This window comes from Podarcis tiliguerta (assembly GCF_965153285.1).
Source record: "Podarcis tiliguerta genome assembly, chromosome: 8".
Taxonomy (NCBI): Eukaryota; Metazoa; Chordata; class Lepidosauria; order Squamata; family Lacertidae; genus Podarcis; species Podarcis tiliguerta.
Window position 1 is genome coordinate 39,291,681 of NC_139541.1, and position 18,327 is coordinate 39,310,007.

At 44.8% G+C, this 18,327-nt stretch overlaps 1 protein-coding gene across 3 annotated transcripts in view; it reads left to right on the forward strand.

Annotated features, from left to right (window-relative positions):
• The window catches only part of LOC310684993 (thyrotropin-releasing hormone receptor-like), a 35,591-nt gene that overhangs the window by 105 nt on the left and 17,159 nt on the right, over positions 1 to 18,327 (forward strand). For 2 of the 3 annotated variants that reach the window (XR_014515016.1, XM_083456506.1), the window contains exons 1-3: positions 9,316 to 9,653; positions 14,101 to 14,602; positions 15,506 to 15,941. Coding sequence is in view for 2 of the 3 variants with exons in the window: in XM_083456506.1 (XP_083312632.1) it covers positions 14,142 to 14,602; positions 15,506 to 15,941 (897 nt within the window). In the remaining variant the exon portion in view is untranslated. Of the gene's footprint in view, positions 1 to 9,315; positions 9,654 to 14,100; positions 14,603 to 15,505; positions 15,942 to 18,327 lie in introns of those variants that run through there. The other variant, XM_083456507.1, reaches the window with a different exon arrangement.

An 18,327-nucleotide genomic window follows, 5' to 3' on the forward strand; every position in this document is an offset into this window, starting at 1 on the left:
GATTAAGAAAAAAAAAGAAAGGGGTGTGGCGGCGCATGGTTAAGCTCCAGAGAAGTAGTCGGAGGGCGGGGACCGCCCCTAAAAGGGTTAGCAGCCAATCAGGCGATCTAACCTAGAGATGGGGCGGGAGACAGAGCTTTGTTGCGCTTGCGCACTGAGTCATTTGAGCACATTCACTGTACAGAACATGTTTCATAGCCACTGTTATATAAAGCAAGAATGGTTCTGAGCACGTGCAGAGTGCCCTAGAGCGCCAGCGCTTCAACTCGTGTTTTCCCCGCCCCAGCACACCATCCCTTGTGACAGGCATCCGCCTACCTAAGAACGACACAAGGCTCAGAAATTCAAAACCTGAAGCTTCCATCCAATATTGCAGCAACTGATTTCATACGAATCTAAGCGCAGCAGATGGTTATAGTTGCTGATTCCAAACCCAACCCTTTGGCAGGCCAATGGTCGCCATCACCGCTGGCAGAAATTCAAGAGGTGAAGCTTTCTCCCAATGCTGTATGTTGAGTCTGGTGAAAGATACACCAGTTGATTTTGACAGCGCAGTTTGAGGAAGCTCTACAGAAACTAATCAACTATTTTGCTCATCAGCCTGACAAAGACCAACATCCTGTGTCTGGACGTCTCCAGCACTTCACGCCTCAGTATTGGTGACCACTTGCTTGAGGTGGTAGATTATTTTGTCTTCCTGGATTCCACCATAACCAGCAACCTCTCCATTGATGCTGAGCAAGGCAGCTACAGCAATGGCTTGCCTCTCCAAAGTGTATGGGAGAATGTGGCGCTAACGTCCAATACCAAGATGAAGGTCTACCAGGCTTGCTTGTTGAGCATGCTGCTTTATGGAAGTGAATCATGGGCAACTTACAACCGCCAGGAGCAACTCCTCAACACCTTCCACAGGCACTGCGTCAGGAAGATTTTGGCCATCACATGGCAGGACAGAGTCTCAAACAAGGATGTGCTCTCCCAAACCCACATTCCCAGCATGTTTGCACTCCTATCTGAGTGATGTCTGTGCTGACTTGGTGAGAGAAAAATGATTTTCTAGCAAAAACAGGGCAGCAGATAGGGTGTTGATCCACTCTCTGTCTGTTCCCCCACAAAATTCAAGAAATGACAAATAGAAAAGTAGAAAATATAAACAGGGAAGGAGAGAACGAACTTAGAAAACCCAGGTTCAGATCCTCACAAGCCATGAAGCTTGCTGGGTGACCTTTGGCCAGTCACTGTCTCTCAGCCTGTTGTTGTGAGGATAAAATGAGGAGAACCATGTATGTCACCTTGATCTCCTTGGATGAAAGGTGGGTTGTAAATGTAATACGTTAATAAGTAACAATAGTGATTAGATGTGGGGAACCTTTCGCGCTCAGATGTTGCTGATTTACAACTCCCATCACACCCAGCAAGCATAGCCAATGGCCAGGGATGATGGGAGTTGCAGTTCAGCAACATCTGGAGGACCAAAATGCTTCCCACAGTTGATATAGATCTATAAACAAGCAATTCTAAACTGACTCAAAACCTTAAGATGGAGATAATCAAAAGCAGGTTGGAACTAAGGAGGAAAAGTTGAAACTGAGATATGCTATTGCCAAATACAACAGAAGAGGGAGCTCACACCCAACAACGATGCACAGTTGAATACTTGCAGCCTTTTGTCTCTTAAGCAAAAGGGCAAATGTATACAAATCAGTCATCATAAATGGCCAATCATTCAAAAGCCAGCAGGGGAACATTTCCACCTCCCAGAACTTTCTGTAATGACTTTAAGGGATACTGGAACAAAGGAATTTCATAGACTGCAGCTTGAAACTGCTGGAGGTTCAGTTCACTTGTGGATTGAACCACTACCATGGATTTACCCCCTGCAATACTTGTGTTAATTGGTGTACCAATGTCAGGATGTTTGTGTTATCAAAGTTTTACTTTTTTAATAGTCACTGTTAAAAATGTTAATAAGGGGTAAATTCCTATGTGAGTGTGTGAGAGAGAGTTTTAGATGGGTTGTTGGAAACTGACTGATAAGAACAGACTAGGCTAGGGTCTCTCTCTAAGCTGTGCTGGACATATGTTTCCTCCTAAACTGTACCCCTGCCTTGCCCCTTCCTCCGCCGCTTTTTGTGGGCATATTGCACATATGTTGATTTAGTCATGGTCAGAGTCATTTAGCTAATTTCCCCAAACTGAAGTGATTGATACTGACAGTTTAGTGGAGCTAATTGCTGAGCTAATTGCTGAGCTATTCCTGACTGCAGAAACAAGTAAATCTGTATATTTTGATTGTGTGTTTAATAAGTATTATCTCTGTATTCATATTGGTAAATACTCACATGAGTAGGAAACAATATGGCAGACTATGGCAGCATAACAGGTCACTGGTGGGGGGTCTACCTTGGTGGGTCAGCCCCACAGGAGTGACACCAAAGGGGCTTTTCTTCTTTGGGTTTTTAACTTCAGGGGTCATGATGAGGGTGAGGGCACTACCCCAAGAACTTGTTTATGTTCCCCAGCCTAGACAAATGTTTATTGCTTGGTGGAAGAGTGTGGAAGGAAAGTTATTGGCCGCCATGCGGTGTGACAGCCCACAACAAGGGTGGACATAGGGCCCCTCCAGGTAAGAGCCAAGGTGTGGGTGTTTGCAACACCCCAACTGGGATCTTTAGTTGTGTGGATCCAGGTGTATTGTCTGGAGCATGGTGATATCTTCCATACTACTAGTCAATGTTTTGTGTTGTTGTTATTCTCCCATCTGTTTAGTTTACACTGTTAAATTAGGTGAGACTGCTTGTATCGTGTCATACAATTGCTTTCTATGTTTTTCCTTATGATATTCTATCCAATTGTTTCCAATATGTTTCTTGAAGTGTCATACTTCTGGTTTATTTGATAACATTGCAAGCCACTTTGGGCACAATTTTGTGGCATAGAAATAAACAGACAATGACGGTGCTTCTTACAATGTATTATCAGCTTTTTATCCTAAGGTCCTAGGGCGAGTTGCAGTCATTAAAACACAATATTAAAAAACAGTTTGGAACAATTTAAGATTACAGAAATAAGATGGGTCCTAAAAATATACATCTTGGGTGTCAAAAGAGGTGCGTCTTCAGCACTCACCCAAAGCTGTATAAAGAAAGTGCCAGACACACCTCTGTGGGGAGGGAGTTCTGCAATTTAGGAGCTGCCATAGAGAATCCCCCCTCTCAACCGCCACCTCCCGATCTTCTGAGGGAGGAGGAACTATCAAGAAGGCCCTTCTGCCAATATTGGCCCTCAAGAGGGTCTGGAAGGTTGTTGTGATCTAGTCATTCTCCCAAATCAGCTGAGACCACAAAATTATTAGGTAACATTTAATCCAGATTCTGGGATATTGAGGCCACCCCTGAATGCAGGTTTTTCCCACATGAGGGGAGCTTACTGTACATCTTGAGAGAGGCAGAATCTTCAAACTGAATGAACCCACTATAAATCAAAGGCAGCCTGCTGAGAATTACCTACAGGCCCCTCTTCCTGACTCACCAAGGAAAGCTGAAATGAGCATTTTGAATAAAGTATTATACATTAGAAGTCAAGCCCAAATGTGTCTGGGGTTGGGATGGCAGTGCCATTTCAGCGGTTTGATGAGCATGAAATGAGGTACAAGAGCAGGGAGGCGAGATTATGAATTTGTTAGTGAAATATGTAGACAAACAGAGCCAAATCCATCACTGAAGTCAATCAAGGCACTTCTTATTCTTAAAACAAACCAACCCTGAGACGAATGTTGATTTTACACCAGTTTCAGAAGACTGGATACTGCAAAGTCTTGAGTATTTCCCTGAGATTTAACAAGGTATGCTTGAACTCAATCTTATGTTGCTGAGTTTTCCCACAGACCACAACAGAAATACTTTTAACTGGTTTTAAAGTTGTATTTTTATATTACTATAACCTGCCCTTGGACCTTATGGCCGAAGGGCTTTTTGAAAAAAGCAGTCTTCCTAGTAGCAGTAATAATAGCAGTATTAATAGACTACCTGGAAATGCCAGGGGTTGAACCTGGGAGCTTCTGCATGCAAAGCAGATGCTCTGCTGTTGAGCTATGGCCCTTCTACCACAAGGGAGGACTGGTGTCTTCAAGCCCTGCTTGTGTAGCTCCTCATAGGAATCTGCGTGTTACCAGTAACTTTGCCTAATAAACCTTTGCTTCCGACAAAGGAGAGCCATCTGGAAACATTGCTGAGGCCTAAGCAAAAGCAGATTTAGCACCCCTCCTATTCCAAGCAGAGAAACTAACTGAACTGGCAGTTCTGTCTTACTTCAGCACCAGTGACAGGACAGCACCCTACATCACACCTGACATCAGGCTAGCTTAGAGGGCACAGTGGCCAGGCCACGTGACACACCCAGCTCTGTCCCCCAACACTTTGGGAAGATCTTTGCCATACATTTAAAGCACATGGCTTTAAATTCAAAGAATCCTGGGGACGATAGTTTGCTAAGGATGTAGGGAATTTTAGCTCAGTGAGGAGGAAACTACAGCTCCCAGGATTCTTTGAGGGAGGTCATGTGTTTTAAATGTGCACTGGATATGCTTAAAAATTACAGTGTGGATCCATTATTTGCTGATCCCTGTTCCCCTGTATCTGCCAGCTGAGGTAGCTGCCTCAGGGCTCCTTGAGACTTGTGGGTTTTGTGTGTGTGTGTGTGTGTGTGTGTGTGTGTGTGTGTATTCTGAAACATGCCATTGACACAATAATCATTTACTTATACAGTGGTACCTCAGGTTAAGTACTTAATTCGTTCCGGAGGTCCGTACCTAACCTGAAACTGTTCTTAACCTGAAGCACCACTTTAGCTAATGGGGCCTCCTGCTGTTGCCGCGCCGCTAGAGCCCGATTTCTGTTCTCATCCTGAAGCAAAGTTCTTAACCTGAAGCACTATTTCTGGGTTAGCGGAGTGTGTAACCTGAAGCGTATGTAACCTGAAGCGTATGTAACCTGAGGTACCACTGTACTGGACTGTCCACACATCATGTTAACTCATTATTGCCCCCTGAGGGAGCACTCATGCACTATAGGACAACAGAAGCAGGACAAAAAACAAAAACTGAAACCTTTGTGGTTTTAAAAGTGACAGTATTTCAGTGGGAAGCTATGGGACATGCACTGGTTGAAAATGAAACATGTCCACGCAAATGTGTTTTCAGCCAAAACCGTATTGGAAATAGAATGGCATCTAGCCATCCTAACACAATCAAGTCAAATAAACATGAATGCACAATAGAAAGGACCCTGCCTAGTGGTAGGACTGGTGCCCAGTGTAAAACCATACTAAGGCATCTCTGAAACCTTTGGCTGAGCAGATGAAATGGCTGTGGCTTAATGGTTTGAGGACTGGGCTGCTTGCCGGGAAAACTGCACAGAGACAGAGGTGAGGTGGGGGATGCTTGATGATGAGCGATCCACCATGGAAGCAGACAAAATCTCTTCTCCCCCTCCCCTCCACCCCCTCATAATAGGCCTGCAAGTGAGTCACCCTCACTGCCACCTCAGCTCTGCTCTGATTTTATGTTAATCCACAGAAATCTTCCCTTCCAATCTCCCAAGGCAGAATTGCCTCAGTACCTCTCAGCTCAAACTATTACCCAGAACAACAGTCGAGTCTTTCCTGCTCCTTTGGCTGCAGCAGAAATACAAAATCAACTTCTTGGTCTTGGGTCTTCTGACAGGTTGAAACCCCCTCTGCTCTGTGGGCCCTAACAACAAGGTGTGGATGAAAGCACGAGACTCCCCTTTCCCCAGCCACCACCCCATGCTGCTCTCAGAGCTAAATCTGGAAAGAATCACCAGAGCTTAAACCAGGGGTGAGCCCTCCTGATGTTGTTGGATGACAGCTGCTGCCATCTTTGGCCATTGGACATGCTGGCTGGGGCTGAGAGGAGTTGGGGTTCAAGCCTACCCCCCACCCCAACCTGTAGAAAGCAACCACTGGTTTAAAGCAGGCTTCTTATTTTCCATAGGTGGTGTTTTCCATAGCGCAGGGATTGGCAACCTCAGACCTGAGAGCCAAATATGAACCTCTGTCTTGCCCTCAGAAGTTTGCCCAGTCCACACCCTTTGTACCAGCACTGCTTGAGTGCATTTGCCTGGCTGGGATGAGTTCTTGAACTGTGAGGATGCCTCTTGCTTGCCTGGATGGAAGGTGGATAGAGAGACAGGCGTGTGTTTAGAAACCTCTGACTTTGACATGGTTGGAATGTAGCCTACTGTACAAAGGTAAGAGTCATGGCTATCATGCTGGCCACACCCACTTTTGCCTCTGGCTCCACCCATCACCAGTGACTTGTGTCTCCTAGGAGGTTCCATCCAAAGGGAACTTTGCCTTATATTCAGACTGTTGGTCCATCAAGCCCAGTAATGTCTACACTGACTGGCAGCAGCTCTCCAGGGTTTCAGGCAAGGGAAATTCCCAGACTTGCCTGAAGATGACATCAGGGACTGAACCTGGAACCTTCTGTATGCAAAAATGTGCTGCAGTCCTGAGCTTCAGCTCTTCCCCAAAGTACCAGGGACGTGCAGCATTTTTATCCCGCTGCTTTACAATATCATTTGAACCACTTAAGGTGAAAGTAAGATAGCAGGCTGTTCCCACGGTTGTTGAGCCAGGTTCATTCCCAGAAAGCAATAACTTCATTTTCTGGCTAAGGAATCCCACAATTCCTTGTTCACTTTTTGTGTACCAAAAAGTAGTGTCCAGAAATAAATATGGGGGTGTATCTTACTTGTATACTTACACTTATGCAATGTAAATATTTGTTCCTGTGGAAAATGAAATGTGGAGAGTCTATGCAGTCTCCAAATCTCCTGTTGTGTTGCCATTGAACTGTGACTGTTGAATTAATGTTCCACACTGTTTGTAAAAATGTAAGCAATTTCTCCAGAGAGAGAAATCCTGATAACACTTTACGGAGGAAAACTAAACAAGATCAGTGTATAATATGTGGAGAAATAAACAGAGAAATTTTGTCTTTCTTATACATTTGTGTGTGTGTGTGTGACAATTAAAACACACAACATCATTGACAATAACATAGATAGACCTAGTGCAAGGAGTTGTAAAGTTTGAGACATTACATTTTGGCATGTAAGTCCATTTCATTATTATTCAAATTTCAGGTTCCCAAGTGTAGTTGTCCAAAATGTTTCATGGGTTTACAGAGCTGGATTGTGAAGATTTTTTTTGACATAGACACATATTTAATACATTTATACCACACAACAGGACAACTTATGGATCTTTACTTTGTGCTTTCACTTTATCGAATAAATTTCCCATGAGGGAAATCTGCCAAACTTCTTGGCACCAAAATTCAAATAAATTAGAATGAGAAGTTTTCCAAGGTTTTGCTATTACCAATCTAGCTGTTGTTACCAAGAAAATAATAAGGCTGTTAAAAACTATATTCTGTTCTGAGTTATCAAATATTATCAATAAAGCTAATTGTGGTTTAGATTCAAGATTTTGGTTAGCAATTTTATAAATTTCATCAAAGATTTCAGTCCAAAAAATGTTACCCTTTCACTGCATTTTTTTCCAACTTACTGAGGATATTTTGAATTTATTCAGTTAAAATTATACTTCTCAGGTTTTGTCTTTCTTACTTCAGGCCTTGTATATAGCAGGGAGACATTCACCTAAATATATAGAAGAAAAACTCCTTCAGCCAATTGGACACGTGCTACTTCAGCAAACATCATGCATTTCCACCTGGTTGCTAAGCAATACTTCCATCCAGCCCCCTCTTGGCTAGTTCACAAAGAGAATTTACCCCTAAGTTGTACACAGAATGCTGTTGTACTTCCAAAAGGTGCATAGGTCATTCAATATGTGTGAGCATAACACCCTGTGTTGGTTGCTCACCTCTATCACCATCCTATACACAGGGGTTCCCCAACCTGGTTGCCCCCACCACATATCTGGACTACAATTCCCATCATCCCTGACCACTGCTCATGTTGGCAGCAGCTGCTGAGAGTTGTAGTTTGAAGCATCTGAGGGCACTGAGTTGTATGCCATAATATACCACTAGTAGACTCAATCTCTGAATGTAGATTCTTATGTAGCTAAACCAGGTGCCAAAGCATAGGAGCCAACTCCTAGGTGCCATGGGAGCTTCAGTAAATAAAATATTTGAGGGGGCCGGGCCCCCACAAATTAGATGGGCAATACCATTTGAATGGTGTGTGTGCACTGCATCATCTCATTGATTATGCAGGGCAGGGCATACCTTGGCCCCCACAATGTTTTATTCAAGTTGTCACCCCTGTGCCAGAGAGGTGTATCAGCACTCAGTAGGCTTAGGGGAACTACAGGATCTGCAGGAGTATAGGCAGGTAGGGGGGCTCTGTTCTTCTCTTTGAAACAGTTTGCTCTGGAACTCCTTGAATAACCCAGGAGCTGATAGCAAGAAGGGGAAAGAGAGTGTGTCTCTTTGTCTGTCTGTCTGTCTGTCTGTCTGTCTGTCTGTCTTTCTGTGTGCAATTGATATAATTTGCTTTCAAATATTAAGAAGGATGATTGGCAAAGACGTAAAATGACACATTTCTCACTGAATTGTATTCAGAGCCAGAGTAGCTATTTTTGCAAAGCCTAGGCAATTTGCTCAAGGTCACTGAGAGAATTTGTGGATGGACAAGGAACTGAACTCAAGCCCTTTGGCAGATGCATCCATTCTGAAATAACTGTGTAGGCCAGACCCTACAAAGAGGTCAAAACACTGAATCCCCATATTGTCCACAGAAGACATAACTGACACTCTCTCTGTGTCCTAGAGAAGGTCACATATCAGGACTCGCCAGTGGTTACAAAATTCTGCTCTCAGAGATGGTTCAAGAGCAGGTGCCACCAAGCTGATGCCCTCAGCTTGGATGACAGCTCCTGATAGCATAGTCTAAGAGAGATGGCCTTGGAGAATCTCTGCCAGTCAGAGTAAGCAATACTGGGTTAGTTTTACCACAGGTGTGACTCAGAACCAGCGTCATATGCTCGACTTGGGGATGAAGATAATTCTGTAAAGCGGAGGTGGGGAACCTCAGGTTCTGAAGCTGAATGTGGCCCTCAAGGCTTCACTATCTGGCCCTCAGGACTCTCAGCAGGCCCCTCCCCTCCCCAGGTCACGCCTCCTGTCTGGACTGGAGTGCTTTCCCACTTGGTGACAGCTGTCAAAATATCCCTCACTTGGCCAACAGAGCAAGCAATAAAAACAACTGATGAGCAGTGGCACTTTTTTTATCCGCTCTTCCTACACTCCCTGATTGTGTGTTAAACAATGCTGATTGCAATTTCTCCCAGGGAAGCAACAAAGAGAGGGTCTCTCCTTTCATACTGTAGCCCTGCCAGAGTGGAGTTACATCAGCTGACGAAGGGTCCCCCTTATATCTGCCAGCAAAAACTGCACGAGCCACACAGAAAAGGGAGGGAGAGAAAGAGAGAGGCAGGCAGATGCTGTAGAAGAGGCTGGAGATACGAAGGCACTCCGGCAAAGCAGGACGGAGAGGAGAGGAGGTGAGGGACAGGGACGCTGCATGCCTTTAACTCTCCTTCCTCTGTTGCCTCCAGTCTCGTCCAGGATCTAAGAATGATGCAAAAAAAGAAGGTAAGTTTTGCAGGAAAAGTTAGTTCCCGGTTTTGTTTTGCTGTTTTAAAAACCAAGGCAATAGGTTTTGGAAAGAGGGAGGAAAGAGGGTGATCTCCTGGATGGTTACTTGTCTGCTTTGGAGAAAGGCTTTACCAGACCATTTAAAGTATTGCCTTATACCAAGCCAGGCAACTGGTTCATCTATCTCTGCATTGTGTTCACGGACTGGTAGCAGCTTCTCGGGGTTTCAAGCAGAGAGCATTTCCCAGCCCTACCTGGAGATCGAAACTGCATGCAATGCAGGTGCTCTACTGCTGAGCTACAGCCCTTCTCCCTAAATGAGACAATCCAATAGATTTCAATGTGTAAAGGCATCCGCAGGGACAGGGTCAATTGTGGGTATATTTTGCCTATCCCAGAGAAAGAAGCAGAAAAGATCTGGGGATTCTTGAATGATATGGAGGAGGAGGAGCAGCAAACAGGTTTTAGGTGACAGGACACAGAACCAACAATCATCAGCAGCCCTTTTGCAGTAAATGTTTAGGTAAAGCTCCGTCGGCAAGGTAACCTGTCATGCTTTAGACCTTTAAGATGCCTTGGCAAACCATGGAGTTAATCTCCTATTAGAATTCTCCCCTTTGACACTTTGCCTGTGAGAGACACCTTGAATGCATCCTTCCTGCATACTTTGCAAGGGTCACATTGAATGCAACCAGATCTGTGGCACACACATTGCATTCTTACCCAGGCTTCCTGCTTAGACCCTTCCTTCCTTCCTTCCTTCCTTCCTTCCTTCCTTCCTACCTACCTTCCTTCCTTCCTTCCTTCCTCCCTTCCTTGTATTTTTTCAGGCATGTCTGAGTGGTTTATTTTTCAACCCTTGAGTGTATGTTATGTTCAACAGCAAATATTACTTAAGGAATAATGAATCTACAAAGGTCAAATCATAGCTTTCACAATAATGTTTCTTTTTGGCAATGTGCTGGCTGTGCTGACCTGTCTTGATGAGGCTGTTCCCCTCCCCCCCCCCAAAAAAAAGAGAGAGAAAGGGAACAGAGAAGAATCCATCAACAGCAGGAAGGATGCTATTTGGGCAAATTAGGCCAATATAGAGTTAATGAAACTAAATGTTTGGCATCTTTTGATCCCATTCTTGTCTCTCCACCACTTCCATGTCCATCTACCCTTCTGATGGCCACTCTGGGCTCCTTGTGGAGGAAAGGCAGGATATAAATTTAACAATAAATAAATAAATTGCTGGAAGACAAGGCAATGGTATGATTTCAGTAAGGATTCGTGTGCCTGTGTCTCCCTTTCTCGGCCATGGCGTGTTATCTCCAAAACTCACATTGTGGGCACTTGGAGAGAATAATACAGGTTGCTGTAGGAATCTGTGAAGTGGCCGGTCACCTGGGTACCAGAGGAAGGGCAAAGATGACACAAAATTAGATCAAATGGGAAAGCCCAGAGGGCCAGGGTGTGCCTGTGGGAAAGGGCTGGCATCTACTGACTTCAGCCATGTTTTGCACCCTTTACGCTCAACAGCAGCAGAAAAAGGTTTAGTTAAGATCAGGGGGAAGCAGCCGCTCTGTTCAAATCCCTCCTCAGTACACACTGAGTGTAGCATCCTTCCAGATAAGGCAGCGCATCAGGGAAGGAGAGGCAGTAAGTGGAGAGAGAGAGAGAGAGAGAGAGAGAGAGAGAGGGAGCAAAGGAATGCATCAAAATCTAATAAACCTTCTGGCGGTAAACCGACAGAAGGTTTCTAAATTGGTCAATTTCCTGGGGTTTTTTAACGGATTAATCAATTCATTATTCAATTAAATGCAAACACATCAATGCACTGCAATGTTCCAGCTCAGGAGCACCAAGCATGGACCCCCTCACCCCCGGCTCCCCTTCTCTGGTGGTGGTAGTGGGCATCTCCAGGAGGGCAATCAGTATGCACAAGCCTGTTCCTCTGCTCTGATGGCTCTTGCTAAAATCAAGCTGATTGACTAGGTCAGTCAAGAGCTGCACTGCTCACTATATGTCTGGCAATTTTTTTGGCACATTCTTGCCTCCCCAACACTTCCATGCTCACCTATGCTTCTCACGGCTCCTTTGTGTCGTGCCTGGTGGGAAGGCAAGAATAGGCATTTCGTTATAACAAGGCAAACACTGAGGTTGTTATGGGTATACTCTGGAAGTAAAAAGCTCATCTTTAGGTTTCCTTTTCATTGAAGCCGGTGGAAAAAGAAGAAGGCCCTGATAAAGTGTGAATGGCAAGGGGTCCTTTAAGAGCCCTGCCTCGCAGAGTCAGTGTTCGAGTCATGGCCACTCTGATTCAGTGGGGGACCACATTTTTACCTGAAGTTAAAGGTCTATTTATGGACTGATCAGATTTCTATCTTCTCTTTACAGGCTAGCAAACAACAAAAGAGCAAAACAATACAATTTTTTAAAGTATTAAAAGCTTTAAAAAGCAGTGACCCAGAAACTACAACTAATCCAGAATGTGGCAGCTAGACTGGTGATTGGGAGTGGCTGCCAAGACCACATAACACCGGTCTTGAAAGACCTACATTGACTCCCAGTATGTTTCCGAGCACAATTAAAAGTGTTGGTGCTGGCCTTTAAAGCCCTAAATGGCCTCGGCCTAGTATACTTGAAGGAGCGTCTCCAGCCCTATTGTTCTGCCCGGACACTGAGGTCCATCACCAAGGGGCCTTCTGGCAGTTGCCTTCTTGGTAGTGGCACTCGCCCTGTGGAACACCCTCCCATCAGATGTCAAAGAAATAAAAAAAACTACCTGACGTTTAGAAGACATCTGAAGGCAGCCCTGTTTAGGGAAGTTTTTAATGACTGATGTTTTAATGTATTTTCAATCTCTTGTTGGAAGCCACCCAGAGTGGCTGGGGAAACCAATAATAAGTAATAAATTATTACAATATTATTATTATAGTGAAGAACATCTATTTAAAAAAAAACAACAACAACAGTCACATACCACCACAGCTAATAGTTTCAAGGTTGCTTGGAATAGTATCTTTTAGCCATAAAGCCTTGGGTGAATGGGAATGTTTTGAAATTGCTCCTGAATGTTAATAAAAAGGAAGACAAACACATATCTCCAGGGAGGGCATCCCATAAACAGAGAACTGCCAACAATAAGACCCTGCCATGGGACAATGCCAACAAAGCAACAGCCAGTTAATTAGTTAACAGTGAAATCCTTTTAATGTTTACTTGGAGTTAAGCCCGGGAGAATTATTCCCTTTTTTCTGATGTTCAGGCTGCGGGTGAAATCTGGCTAAAACAGCACCAACCACACAGAATCAGCAGGCTGGAACAGGCTGGAAAGGGTGCAGAGAAGGGTGGCCAATAACCAAAGGGATGGAGCAACTCTGCAATGAGGAGAGTTTACAAAATAAATGTGGAAGAGGGGTGATGCTAGAGGTGTGAAAATTAGGCATGGCATGGCATGTTTTGTTGTGCATTTAATGTTGTATTTTTAATTACTGTGCATTTTAAGAATATTGTGTAATTAGTTTCTATATATTTTTAAAACTGCTTAGAAGCCTATTTTGGTATTAAGCGGTATATAAACATAATAATAATAATCCCAATTATTATAATACCACACCACCAATATAAAAATGAAACAACTAACATACAAGGACCATAATACCTGCTAGTAGATCCAAAATATGGAAATACAGCAGTGACAACTAGCCCCACACACCAAATATGCAAGTGTGCTTTTATTGATAGCAGCAATGCTGTCATTTCTGCTGCTCTCTCCCCAACTTAAGCTAATACCAGCAAAACTACACACTAACCACACCTGAAACTCACTGCTGTCATTATCTGCTTTCTCCCAGTGCTGAGCTGCTAAACATTTTGCTGCCACCAGAAGACAATATAATATTTTTTTAAAATCAGAGTCTGATACTCTTCCATGTACCCCAACAGAATTCTTAGGCCACATTCACACTATACATTTAAAGCCCTATGATACCATTTTAAACAGTCACTGCTTTTCCCAGAGAATCCTGGGAGCTGTACTTGCTACGGGTGCTGAGAGTTGTTTAGGAGACCCCTATTCCCCTCACAGAGCTACAGTTCAACGAGTTGCCTGTGAAGAGGGATTGAGTGTTATGCCACTCTGGGAACTGCAGCTCTGGGAGGGGAATAGGGGTCTGCTAACAGTACCCATAACAAACAAACAAACAAACTCCCAGGATTCTTTGGGTGGTGATGGGAAGCCATAATATTTAAAGTGGTAACATAGTGCGTTAAATGTATGGTGTGAATGTGGCATTATAGAATCTAATTTAATTATACCTGCGGGTGGCACTGTGGTCTAAACCACTGAGCCTCTTGGGCCTGCTGATCAGAAGGTTGGCAGTTTGAATCCCCGTGAGGGGATGAGCTCCTGTTGCTCGGTCCCAGCTCCTTTTTTAATTGTCTGATCTGTTGACTTTCAGGACTTCTCTGTCTGGCTAAAGGAAAGTGCTGATGGAATTGAATGGGAATGAGGAGACCTTCCTCTGTGAAATCTGATTCTGTGCCTCTCTTGACCCAAACCTTCTTCGCTTTCATCCCAGCCATGGAGAACAGCAGCAGCAAATTTGACAGTCCCACCAACATATCCCTGGTAGGCAGCGATAGTCCACTGGATGTTCTTGAATACAAGGTAATCTCTGTCTTCCTGGTGTTGGGCATATGCGGAGTTGGCATCATCGGCAACGTCATGGTGGTGCTGGTGGTCCTCACCACCCGTGAGATGAGGACTCCCACCAACTGCTACTTGGTTAGCCTGGCTGTGGCTGATCTGATGGTTCTGGTGGCTGCTGGCCTGCCCAACATCTCTGACAGCCTGGCAGGAACATGGATCTATGGATTTGCTGGGTGTCTTGGCATCACCTTCTTTCAGTACTTGGGCATCAATGCATCATCCTGCTCCATCACTGCCTTCACTGTGGAAAGGTAAGAAAAGATTCTTAGGAGTAGCTCCGTTCTACTAGACCAGAGGTATCCAATGTGTTGCCCTCGAGATGGTGTTGGACTCCAACTCCCACCAGCCCCAGCCAGCATGGCCAATGGCCAGGAATGATGGGAGTTGTAGTCTAGCAACATCTGGAGAACCACAAGTTCCACATCCCCAATTTAGACCTTAGAGCAGGGATATCCATCTGTTTTATTTCTATCTTAAATTTATATGCTGCTCTTTGTCAAAGGACCACAGAGTGGTTAACAACACAGAATTAAACAGTGCACCCAGATAAACCTTAAACAGCAGCAGCCTAAAAAGTAAGGGAGGAGGAAATCAGTCTAAGATGCAAAAACAATGCACAAGTACACAATCTTCTCTCTATTTAAAAGTAGCTCTTGATCCCCACCCTCAGAGAAAATGACAGCCCCTCCCAGGTATCACCTGGGAGCTTTTCTTTCTCTCCCAGTCTCTCCCCCAGGAGATCTTCATATCCCTGACCATCATTCAGGGTATTTCCATCCTCATCCTGCCACTTCATACAGATGTGGTCCTTGGCCCCCAGTGGCATCCCAGTGGCATTGGACCATCACTGGGCAGCCTGCTGCCTACTGCCTGACCAGCTTCTCTCTCCATCTTGAAACATGCCCTTTGGGTGGGTCTGATTTGCCTGTTTCTATGCAGTGGCAATTAATTAACATTACACCAAATCAGTGTTAAACAATAAGTGGCATCCCATGTAGGGCAAGTGCGTGTGGCTTAGTCAAAGCAACCTGGCAAGTTGAATGGGGAGGCCAGGTGGGCCCCTGAGGCCCATGGCTTAGAGGTTCCCCACTGCTGTTTCAGCACAGTGTTATGTCTTTACTCACATATAACTTCCTCCTTTTCATCTCTGCCAGGTACATTGCTATCTGCCACCCAATGAAAGCGCAGGCAATGTGCACAGTGTCACGGGCCAAGCGCATCATCACCTTTGTCTGGATCCTCACCTCAGTGTACTGCACCCTGTGGTTCTTCCTGGTGGACATTGCTGTCAACAAAAGCCAGCAGCTGGAGTGCGGCTACAAGGTCTCCCGCAACCTCTACCTGCCCATCTACCTCCTCGACTTCGCCCTCTTCTTTGTCACCCCTTTGCTCCTCTCCACAGTGCTCTATGGTCTCATTGGGAGGGTCCTCTTCCGCAGCCCCATCCCACACCAGCCCACTGCCTGCACCCAACGCTGGCAAGACCAGAGTTGCAAAGTAAAGATCGGCAAAGAGAGGAATGGCACAGAGGCCAGCCGGAGCAAGGCCAGTGGTTCAAGAACCAGGGTGCCCGTCTCCTCCAGGAAGCAGGTAACGCAGAGCCCTCTGGAGATTGCCAGGTGCTGCCAAGTTCAGGCCAATGGGCAGGCAGGTTCAGCCTTGGGGGGGGGGCTGGAGAAAACAGTGTCATGCTGGCAAGAGGTCTAAAAGTGCAGCAGTGAGCAGTGTATTCTATGATTGACACAATTATAGTGTGTTAGTGGTGGATTTGTTCTGGACCGTCCACACATCATTTCACTGTCTTATTTGTTCTGTGATGCTCCCCCAGTGTTATTGACCGATGGATTAAATATATTTATATCCTGCCTTTCTCCCAAGATGGGATTGAAGGCAGCTTACATTTAAAATATTGATTATAAAACAGAAAAATAAAAACAAACTAGTTAAAAACAAAAATTAAAACCCTTTTAAACTGAGGATCTTTGCATCCAGATAGGTTCATATAGGGAGATACATTACTTCATTATTGCCATCTACTGTAAAAGGGCATATTTGCATGACAGCACAACAGAAGTGGGACAAGTAAAATAAACTGGAACGTTTATAAGATAAGAAGGTAGAGGGTTTCAAAGGAAGGTTATGGGGCTTGCACAGACTGGAAACCAAGCAGTATGTCTGGCACAAAGCTTTTGCAGGTGGAAAGAGGGTTGAAAGTGGAATTGCATTTGACCACCCCAATACCATCATGAGCACAAATCATGTGCACAGTGTCACGGGCCAAGCGCATCATCATCTTTGTCTGGATCCTCACCAACCCCCCTCGCCAAGGGGGTTGGGGTTGGAGGGACCCATAGATAGCCTTGCAAGCCTAAAGTCTGCCCGACCCTGATCTTTGGTGAGGTAGGGATATAGAACTGCAGGAAGCTGTCATGCAAAATACACCCGCTGAAATCACCTTTTTAACCCATCTATTAAAGATGCGAGGGGGGGGGGGTTGTGCTGCCATCCTCCCTGATTTAGCAGCTCTAATCTGTGGATAGACCCAGCATCCAGATTACATCTTTCCACCCACTGCTGTAGCCTCCAATTGTTTCCCTGGCTTATTTTACCTCCCCTCTCAGTTCTTAATTAATACCAATGCTCCGATTAATGTTAATATTTATAAAGCTCACCTTCAGAGAAAATGTAACAAGGTGTTGTACAGCATAAAACCATGATACAAAAGTAGCAATAGTAAAAACATCAATAACTTATCAATAAAAAACAGTTGATTTAAAAAACCACACAACCCAGCACATTCCAAAACCCTGTCCGAACGATGCAGTTTTTAAAACATGTCCGAAAGAAAGCAGAATTGACTTTTGGTCAGGATTGGCTGACCAGAACTCAGGGACACAGTGGGCCACCAAACGTGTCTCATCGGAAGATTTTGGTGGCCTATATGGAGCATAAGGAATCAGGATGTGCTTCTGGGCATGTGCAGAATGCATTTGCTTCCCCGACTAACAAACAAATAAATCCCAAGCTGAGCAGGGAGGGAGGAAGGGTTTCTAAATAGTAACGTGAATTTCCAAGCAGATCCAAGTCCTTTTTAAAGAATCACTCATATGATGTGTCACCTTCCCTTTGCCAACATTTGTCTTGTTTGGCATGCCAACACGTTGGCTTTGCATGGAATTGAATTATCACCACCGCCGTCTGCCAAGCAAGGAGCCAGAAGCATTCTCAGAGCCTTCATCAACATTGCACGGTGGCGATGGCTTTGACACTGTTTTGTTTTAATTCTTTGGAAAGAGTCCTGGTACGAAAAGGGCAGGCTGAAAAGAGAATTCTAAAGTGAAGCTGCACAATAGACGGTGCCGCTCCCACCCCGCAAATCCAGGGCTGATGATGGCTTTGGGAAATGCTTCTCTTGTTCCTACCTATTCGTTGGTGGATTTGTAAAACTGCTCAACATCCAGAGAAACACCGAGAAATAAAATATACATATAAAAACTACAGATCATAAACAACGAGAATTAAAAATGACAGAAATAAAGCCAGCTAATTTGGGAAGGCTTGGGAGAAAAGCTTTTGACAAACGTTGAACATGTCATGAGGCTGGGGCTTGCTTCACTTTTGGAATGAGAGAATTCCAGAGAACTGGTGTCATGATGCTAAAAGCATGTGTTGGATTTAAAGCACTTTTATTCCACACTTCAGTTGAAAAAGACTTCCAGATACCAGTGATAGGGCATCCCCTGCCCTTAAGAGACATAAGAAGAGCACTGCTGGATTGAGCCAATGACCCATTGAGTCCAGCATCCTGTTCTCACAGTGGCCAGGTAGATAGCTGTAGAAAGCCCTCAAGAACATGAGCGCAGCAGCACTCTCCTCTCCTGTGGTTTCCAGCAACCGGCATTCAGAAGCATTACTGCCTCCAGCTAAGAAGGCAGAGCATAGCCCTAATGGCCAGCAGCCATCACTAGCCCTTTCC